This window comes from Gadus chalcogrammus, chromosome 21 (genome assembly GCF_026213295.1).
Source record: "Gadus chalcogrammus isolate NIFS_2021 chromosome 21, NIFS_Gcha_1.0, whole genome shotgun sequence".
Lineage (NCBI taxonomy): Eukaryota > Metazoa > Chordata > Actinopteri > Gadiformes > Gadidae > Gadus > Gadus chalcogrammus.
This window is the reverse complement of record NC_079432.1, coordinates 6,450,425-6,460,191: the sequence shown is the minus strand read 5'-3', so window position 1 is coordinate 6,460,191 and position 9,767 is coordinate 6,450,425. Positions and strand designations below refer to the sequence as shown.

At 46.6% G+C, this 9,767-nt stretch overlaps 1 protein-coding gene across 2 annotated transcripts; it reads right to left on the bottom strand.

The window, feature by feature from the left end:
• Nucleotides 1–68: 68 nt before the first annotated feature.
• On the bottom strand, nt 69–9,763 carry faxca (failed axon connections homolog, metaxin like GST domain containing a). Of its 2 annotated transcripts, none has more exons than XM_056582050.1 (6): nt 9,262–9,763; nt 7,200–7,335; nt 6,161–6,357; nt 4,553–4,770; nt 2,976–3,092; nt 69–2,014 (listed from the first exon to the last, which is right to left on the bottom strand). In XM_056582050.1, exons 1-6 carry the CDS (start codon nt 9,510–9,512, stop codon nt 1,626–1,628), a joined length of 1,308 nt encoding a protein of 435 aa, XP_056438025.1. In that variant the 5' UTR covers nt 9,513–9,763; the 3' UTR covers nt 69–1,625. The 2 variants fall into 2 exon arrangements, with proteins under 2 accessions (XP_056438025.1, XP_056438026.1); XM_056582051.1 differs by having other exon boundaries at nt 6,161–6,327.
• Nucleotides 9,764–9,767: the final 4 nt, after the last annotated feature.

The window sequence follows — 9,767 nt, the reverse complement described above, 5'->3', positions numbered from 1 at the left end:
GAGAGAGAGAGAAGATGAAGAGAGAGAGAGAAGACAGAGAGAGAGAGAGAAAGAATATGTCCGTGTGTGTGTGTGTGTGAGAGCGAGAAAAAGAGTGTGCGTGTGTTTGTGTATGACTCATCCATGCACCTTTCAGTCCCAATCCTGGCTTATGGCATGTGCACTCACAGCTTGAACACAGTGCGCTTACTATGGCGGCTATACACGCGTTTGCTGAACGACAAATACGAATAAGACACACAATCTGCTGCTGTACCACCAGCAGTGGCATTCGTCCAGTACCATCGCTGTTTGTGCGCTGCTAGGACGTTTCTGGTGAGCTCTACTCACAGGGGAAGGAACAGCCAGTCTTGTTATTATTACTTATTACTTTGCATACGATTACGTCATATCCGTGAACTCTATTGCTGTTATCACCTCTTGTCGAACTGTGCGTGTGTGTGTGTGTGTGGGGGGTATTGCGTACACGTACCAGCCATGCACTCCATCTCTCTCAGAGTATACAGTAATATCTTTAAATCTAATCTATTTCTACATGATTGTTCCGCCCGCTCTGAATGGCTGGACTATGTTCGGAGCGTCTCGTGTAACTCGCACCTTGGCGTTCGACGAAACCGACGGCTGACAACGCAGGGTAATTATCTTCTTTTTTTTTTTTTTTTGCAAGGTGCTTGTCAAATGAGTTCGCCCTTTCCTCTCGGTTGGTGTTAATGAAACATAGACACAGCGATAACCACCCCGTCATTGCTTTGAGATTGAACGATGGGTAACGGCAAAGACACAAAGGAAATTAAGATATGCGAGGGCTGGGGAAGGGGTGGGAGAGCTTATGTCAAATATTATACAATGACGGTACCGCCGTACTAAAGTACAGTACTAACACTACAAGACGGCAGGGGGAAATGACGTCAAATGGGTACTATTTGATGCTGTTCTATCATTTGTTATTCTATCTATCGGAGCTCTATTTCAAATCGTATGGACAGCGGAATGATTTTTTCTTCCTATAATTCCTGTACATAACCCCAAATATCCATGTATTCGGGAGGGGTACATTTCCTCAACAAAACACATACACACGAATTATGAGGTACAGATAACGATGGGAGCACACAGCATTTACACTAAAGTTGCCATGGGGACTGCAAAATAAAAGATAGGTAGGCAGTTGAGATGGCAGATGATACCGGCCGTAGGGAGGAGTGTATCAGCGACGGCATCATGTACTCCTGTATATTTCCGTTGTCCCCTAGTTCTTATTTCCCATCTACTCATTCCCCTCTCATCTGCCCTCTGCTGCACCGTCCGCCACTGCTTTCTTTGGTCGACATCCGCAGTTGTATTCATTTTCTCCGAGTATCCAATCCCTCCCAAAAAACAACGACAGGCAGACCTTACCCCTCGAGGATCCCCCAAACCTCTAGGCTCCTCCATCTGGTCCACTCCCCCCCGCCCGTAGGGGGTTAGGGGGCCCCCACAGCCTCCCTCTCCCCCTCAGAGACATCAGGAGGAGGAGTCACGTGTGTGTCAAACAATCCCGATTCCAAAGTGTGCACGCGCGTGATTCTTTGCGGGGTTTTTTTTATCGCGCGGTCGCGGCAGCTTGCTCGGGGCGCGTGCGTGCATCACTTGAGCGGCTCCATCTCGGAGCACTCCGTGTCCATGTCCGAGTCGTACAGCGAGTGTCCCGTGCGGTCGCTGTCGGGAGAGTGCAGCTCCAGCGGCGGGGCGAGGAACGGAGCGAGCGGCGGGGCGGTGTGTGCGCGCGAGCATGGCCCGTGGCCGTGCGTGTGTGCGGGCGGCGGCGTGTGCATGTGCGTGTGCGGCGTGTGCATGTGCGTGTGCGTGTCGTCCTGGAAGGTGTCCGTGCGCGAGTACAGGCCCAGGTCGGGCAGGTCGGTGTCGCTGTCGTCCGTGTCGTCACGGTAACAGAGGTCCTCCAGGTCCACGAACCACTCGGGCCAGAAGCGCCTGCGGATCCGCTCGCAGTACATGGCCAGGTTGATGAGCTCGCCTGCGACGGACGCACAGGGGGACAGCCAGACAGTAAGTAAGCAGACAGGTCGACGCATACAGGAGGTAGACAGGCAGAAGGACAGATGAGACAGACACGCATAGCAGGTATACAGGTAGATAGCATATGGTAGACAGGTAGATGAACAGACACATACAGTAGGTAGACAGGTAGAAGGACAGATGAGACAGACACGCATAGCAGGTATACAGGTAGATAGCATATGGTAGACAGGTAGATGAACAGACACATACAGTAGGTAGACAGGCAGAAGGACAGACACATACAATAGGTAGACAGGTAGATGGACAGAGTAGGTACAGGTAGATGGATAGCGGAGACAGACACAAATTGTAGGTAGCGAGGTAGATGGAAAGAGTAGACAGGTAGACAGTAAGAAGACCCATAAATATATAAGGAAGAAAGAAAGAGAGAGAAAGATGGATGGATAAAAATAAAAAAAGATAGATCATGGATAGAAAGATACAGCATTTGCAAAGAAAAACACTACTCTCCGCCATTAAAAACCAATCTTCAGAATGTGCTTTTCCCAAGAGAATTAAAAAAAATACAAATAAACATGTTTCCTTTATTTGAGCCTATCTGGGATTTCCTGACTTTGATGCTTCTGTCCAATTTAACGTAACTTAACAATTACACTGATTTAAAGGGACATCTGAAAACAGAGAGTTCAAGGCTTCCATTTGTTTTTGATCATCATGTGGTCCTGCCATCAAAAACGAATACTTGCACCCTATTTACACTACAAAGGTGCACCGCGTTGCATTCAGTGGTGCTGCGCGACAGATGGCTGCAGGTGGCTTAAACAACCCGCAAGTCCCCGAGTAGGTGATTATGTACTGTAACGTTTTCACCATGTTAATGTCATGCTAATGAGATGCGTATGACATCTGAGGGACACCGCACGCACACACACGCGAGCAAACACACGCGCACACACCTTTGATGAGCTGCTCAGGCCGGGTCCCTGGGAGTGTCCACATGGCGGGGGCCAGGTGACTGAAGACGGCTGCGTCCACCGTGGAGGGCCGGGAGCCCATAAGGTACTTCTTGTCCCCTGGGGGGCGGACACAATACAATGTTCTTTACTATTCACGGTCATCTTGCAGAGAATCCATAAAAATAAAAATTAACTTTAAGAAGAAAAATGCTTTTTTCTTCTTAAAGACCACTAAATACGTACCACTAAATAGCGCATCGCGTAGGCCTACCACAGTTTGAGAACATCTGTCCAATAAGTAGACTGCAGATATCGGGATTCAAACCCGGTCCTTTACGGCGGAGCGTCGTTGAAATACCCTTGCTACTACACTAGCCTGTCCCTTATGTGGGTCTCTCATATCAGAGCCACATCAAGGGTGGGCTGCACTCACAAGGTTTCAATTAATTTCCTGTCAAAAGTTTGCAAAGAGCTACTTTTCAAAGGGTCACATAGGAACATTCATGAGGACACATTGCAAGCTAACCTCAATGCCTGGTTTCCCATTTAACTCGACCGCGATGTTGCGTCAGACGCACTAAAGAGCCACGGACGAGTGGTTGTAGTAGGGGCGCATAACCACAGGGGGTCAGCGATGAGTTTTGATATTCATGTCACGCAAACTCTGCCCACTTAGGAAGATTCAAACATGCAGTTCATGAGGTTAAGGGTCTCCATTGCGCATATTAAATCGAATTTAGAATGTATAACATCGCTCTCCTCTTGCCTATTTATTTAAAACTGCGCCTAATGGGAACCTATTAGAATGCCCTTTGATAGGGCAAATATGATTTTGTAAAAATGTGCAAAAGCAATGAAGGACTCAGAAAGCATAATAAAGGTAAAGAGGTCGAGATAACTGAAAAAACGACAGACACAAATGTGCGTTAGAAACACGAGATACTACTTAATGAACTAAAAAGGTATAAGTATAACTTGCACGTTTACACATTGTTAAACCCATATAGGAAAACCTTGAGGGTAATGTGTTTTATGGTTGACTATAATTAGCCAGTAATTCCTAAAAGCTGCATAGGATAGATACGATAATATTCCCTTTTCCAGTATAAAATTATTGGGTAAAATGACTAAATAAATATGCCACTGGATGCCTGTTTAACCAATTCTCCACATGAACACATACAATCCTTCACAGTACAGCTCATATCATCTGCTGTTCATATTTATCGACTATACTTCTTCAACCTCCGTTATTCCTATTTTAAACGCAATTAATTAATACTTCCATATGTTAAAAATAAACATTGGTGGATCATTGATTCACGAACCTAACCGACACAGCCTGAACATCAACAAAACAACATTAATATATTTTTGTTTTGATATGGTAGGAAGGAAGGAAGTAAGGAAGGAAATAAATTCACATTACAAGCCTGCCTGCCTGCCTGCCTGCGTGCCTGCCTGCGTGCCTGCGTGCGTGCGTGCGTGCCTGCCTGCGTGCGTGCGTGGGTCAGAAGAGTACAAAGAGGGAAGAAAGTCGTCAACAACAACAACAACGTTGTCTGATGTCTCCATACCCAGCAGGGTGGCCAGCGTGCGCATATCCTTCTCCATTAGGGCGTACACTTCCTCCTCGGAGAAGCGGCCAATCCCGTGGCCGTACATCTCCCGCTGCACGATGCCGCCGGTCAGGTGACTCAGGATCCACTGGAGCAGGTCGCTTAGCGGCCCGCACACCGCCAGCATCTTCTGGGTCTCCTCCAGGTTGTCCACCCACTGGCAGTAGGCGATGGTCCTGGAACACACACACACACACACACACACACACACACACACACACACACACACACACACACACACACACACACACACACACACACACACACACACACACACACACACACACAGGTAAAGCAATAGGAGCCTGCATTGGCTAAAGTTGTCGGGATGCACCTTATTTTATAACAGGGAGGGGCAAAGTTGTGCATTACAATGCAAACACGACAATAATTGGCACCGTTCTTGCGCACTCAGAAGAACATGAACTGAATAAATGCCATGTATATAGCATATCGGAGACTGCCATGTATATAGCAAATCTGCATTAACATGAATAACACACACACACACGTATAGACGCGCACAAAGACGCTTACAAATCATCATTAACATGAATACAAACAACTTACACACACACATATAGACGCTTACAAATCATCATAAACATGAATACAAACACACACAAACAAATCGTCATTAACATGAATACACACACAGAAACACATATATAGACACTCACACATACACCCACAAAAAGCAAATCATATGGAGATACACATAAAGACATACACAAATCAAAACACATACAAATCAGCATTAATACACACACACACACACCAGCTTTTACTACCACTTTTTTTTTACCAGCCATTGATTATCTGTCAGCTGCGTGATTGGACGCAAGGGCATCAGAAAGACCGCAGCGCAGCCGTTCATTATTGATACACACCCATCACTCTCTCTCACACACACACACACACACACACACACACACACACACACACACACACACACACACACACACACACACACACACACACACACACACACACACACACACACACACACACACACACACACACACACACAACCCTGTGGGGGGTGCTTTTTCAAAGGTCATTCATATATTGGCGGGTAGGTTGCATGCAAGTATTTTTTTGATTTTTGTTAAAATTTTGGCTAGTTTCCAGACCAAAGGACAAAAAATGTGTAAGAAACTAGAACCGGAGTGAAAGTATTTCTCTCATTTGCTGTATTTACTGCAAAGTGATTCAGTTAATTAATTGTAAATTAGTAAACTTCTTCAGGTCTTGTTTTAGTGATTGTTCCTTGGTTAGTTTTTGAGTATAGCAGGTATAATCAGTAAAAAGTACTCTAGTCAAAGCTTTCTATCAGTCAACGTATAAGGTTGTAATTCCCTCACTCACTACAACTCGCTTTTATACTTTTAGCGATATTTATAACATTAAAGAATGGTAGTTAAATGTTACATATTAAGATTTGAGAGAAACACAAAGACTTTTACCAACTATTTGTGTATACTTTGTAAAGAACTACACCGAAACGCTGTACAAAAGACTACAAGTCGTGCATGTCTTCTTCTTCTGTGGTGGCCTGGTCCTCACCAGTAGAAGTGCTCCTCCACCATCTTGGTGACGGCCCGGGACACTGCCTCCTCCTGGGGGCTCAGGTTCTTGTTGAGGCCCACGCCCAGTCGCTCCTCCAGGAAGTCGATGATGAACTCGTTGCCGTACACCTGCTCCCGGTTGTACTCGATCCACGGCATCTTGCCCTGCGGCGACAGCTTCCCGTCAAAGTAGTTCTGTAGGGGAGACCGGGAAGGAAGGAAGGAAAATAAGGTAGGAAGGAAAGAAAGAAGGAAGGAAGGAAGGAAGGAAGGAAGGAAGAAAGAAAAGAAGGAAGGTAGGAGAGAGTATTGGAGGGAAGGAAGAAGGAAAGGAAGGAAGGAATTAGTATAAGTATAATTCTGAGTATGTTTATCTAAAAGTACTAATCCATGCAGAGGCAGTGGCGTAAGCCTTCGACCCCCACCCTAAAGGCTCTGGGTTTGACGTCCAAAAGTCTGTCTGCATTCTTGAGCAAAATACCTGCTCATTAAATCAGGAAACTTAACTCACACTTGCGAGTTCAGGTTCTGATTCTAGCTGCACTGATTCTATCGTTCTGGCCTTGATCCCGTTAAGAGATTATAAGAGGACAAATCAGTGCTCAGGGGAAGGAGTTTAGGTCCATAACGAACAAGGTCTGCTGAATTAAAAAGACAAAGTGGCCAAGGAAAGTATCAAATATATATTTTTTTTTCATCCGAAATACACTGACTATCGATGGCAAAAGATGAACAGAACCTGCACGGAAGAGGTCTCTCAGACTAGAATCAGTTTTTGCTCTAAAGAGCACTCTGATCGGCTGGAGTTTTTGGAACAACATAAGGTCACGGCCATATTTGGAAATCAACTGATATGCCTTGCGAAACGCAAGCGTGAAATGCTAAGGCAAATTGCGATAGAGAGTAGTTGCCTCGTTTTAAAGATAGGGAAACACTCGAAATAGGAAAATGTGAAAAGGGAACACAGAATGTATTCCAACGTGGAGGTCGGTTAGCGAGTGGGCCTGGCTTGTTGTCCCTCAGACCAGCGGCTGTACCTGATAGGGCAGGTCCACCATGCGCAGGTAGGTCTCCATCTTGAGGCAGAAGGGGGACAGGGACGGGCCGCCAGTCCGAGGCCTCGAGAACTGGTGGAGGATGATCGCATCTTTAGAGTCCAGCTCTTCCTCCTTCCTGTGTGTCACACACACACACACACACACACACACACACACACACACACACACACACACACACACACACACACACACACACACACACACACACACACACACACACACACACACACACACACACACACACACACACACACACACACTTAAATGTCTTCAATGTGACTTTGGGGGCCTGTATGTAATTCATTGCCGTTACTGAAATATAAATGGATGATACAGTGATTGCTACTGGGGATGCAGGCAGTTAAATCATACACAGTAAACTGGAAACAAAGTATTAAGATAATGTTATGAGAACCATAGCACCCAGATATTCAGAATGGCCAACTTGCATTAGAACTGAGTTCTGATCGGTTGTTTGAATGCATCATCAAATAAAAAATATTTAAATAATTTAGACTTAAAAGGAAACTAGTGAAATCGGATTTGTATTATGTCATGTTTGCTGGGTTCAAGCGCATTCACAAATTCTACTGATTCAAGAAGAAAATTCTCAGATCACAGGCCTTTTTTGCACAGATGGAGGCCAACGAGATCCCTATAAACGCATAAAAAGTTCACAACATCAACAACTGCACTTGAACATTTAAAGGCCTCACAAAACACTGCAGTCCAGAGCGCAAGAGGTGAAGGGCAGACAACGGAATGCAGGAATGTCAAACACGATTACACAAACCCCCTTGTGGGGACTGCTTGTGCTTCAGGCCTGTAGGCTACTCTACCCCAGAAAGCCTCGGACTGGACACACCATGCTAGCCGACCATTGAATAACTCTGCTGTGACGACCCATAGCAAGGTCCTCACGTGCTGCGCATAATGCAGATGTGAAAAAAACGCGCTGGAAAACGCATACGAGCGGCCGAGTGGCTGTCCACTCCGTTCCAGTGCTGAAGTGCGTGATGTGTTTAAGATGAGATGGCTTTAACGCAATGGGACAAATAAATAAAGTGATCCTTTTAGAGTTGATCGCAGAGATGAGCGACAAAGCACAGACAGACAGATAATCAGACACACGTAAACACCGGCAGAACAGTCTCAGTTAAAAAAACAGCATGAAAAAGGAACACAGGTCATAACGATAGCGAGCCAAATAAAACAAATAAGACGCTCAAATCCAGGCCTGTAATAGGCCAATAAACATAGCCTTGAGTGTTTCAATATGTTCCACACGACTGCTTGTATCGATTTCGGAGTTGATAGGTTTATGTAATACAATAATACATCAGGGTGTCCAGCGTTCTGTCCGGTGCACCTCGGCTCCTTTAGGTGACCTGGGGCTGCCATGTTAATCTGAGGACAACAGCGGCCAGACATATGACCTCCTGCAGGCCCGGGTCTCCTTAGCACACAACAATCCTATTAACATGGCTTTGAATGCGAATGCATGCTTTTACATTGACTAAAGTACTATTTAGCATTCTGCACCTTTTATCGAAAGAAAACGGGATGTCATGTTTTCGTTACTGCAGAGCTGGCTGTTATATACAGGCCTAGACACAAATATAGGGGCCGCTGTCGAGGTGTTGACAAATGAAAGTCACCCCTTTTGAGAGTGTGTGTTTGCGCAGGGATAACCAGCATCCCAAAATCGTCAGCATCCGCCTAATTATGTCATATCGTTGTGTCTGAGTGTTTGCGAAACAGATCCGTGGCCCCCTGAACAAATCCACGTCCTTGAAGTGGAAACCAACGCTGGGATCTCCTTCGGTGGATGGGAAGGTGGTCGTTACATCACACGCTCACGATTCCTTATCCTCCACCCCTCCTCGACCTCACGATATTAAATAACATGCAAATACACCGGGCGCTGCTGTAGTTACCACGACTAGAATCAGGCGTTGGGGGAAGCAGTTATCAAACAAATATACACCAGCCCAGGTTATAACATAGTAGTATACGTATTGACTCCGATTCAGAGCCCTACCTGATGTAGAGGAGCTCATGCAGAAGGTAAGCAGCGGCCGCCAGCAGAGCCCCTCCTGTCAGATACAGCGTTTTTCTCCACCACGAGTCGGAGCCGAGAGCTGACATGATCCCGCCGTAGTCCTGCAAGGGGCAGGCGATGATGTACCCGTACCCGTACAGCGGCTCGTCCAGCCCCCCCGAGAAGCTCCCGTTCAGGCCGAGATCCAGCACACACGACCGCGTCCACGCGAACCCGACGCGCCAGTACATTCTACTCTGTGCTCGCAGCGGGCCTCTTCTTTCCGCCTCACTTTGGCAGGGTTGGGCTGCTTCTTCTTCCACAACGGGGGCTTCATGAGTGCCGGGTGGTCGTCGTAGCAGTCGCCGAGGTAGGATGGGAAGTGGAGGATGATGGTGGAGGTGGTAATGGTTTCGGCGTTGATGCGGGAAGTAACCGGTGGTTGGCGAGGAGCATCTCGCCCGGCGCTTGTCCCCGCTGCGGGGTCGGCATCCTCCGCAGCCTCG

What these genes read in the sequence shown, in the direction of transcription:
- faxca (XM_056582050.1), bottom strand. Translation starts at nt 9,512, where the DNA reads ATGTACTGGCGCGTCGGGTTCGCGTGGACGCGGTCGTGTGTGCTGGAT. An exon ending in CATGAGCTCCTCTACATCAG is followed by an intron (nt 7,336 to 9,261) that starts GTAGGGCTCTGA and finishes TGTGACACACAG; the next exon opens with GAAGGAGGAAGAGCTGGACT. An exon ending in GCCTGAGCAGCTCATCAAAG is followed by an intron (nt 2,015 to 2,975) that starts GTGTGTGCGCGT and finishes CGTCCGTCGCAG; the next exon opens with GCGAGCTCATCAACCTGGCC.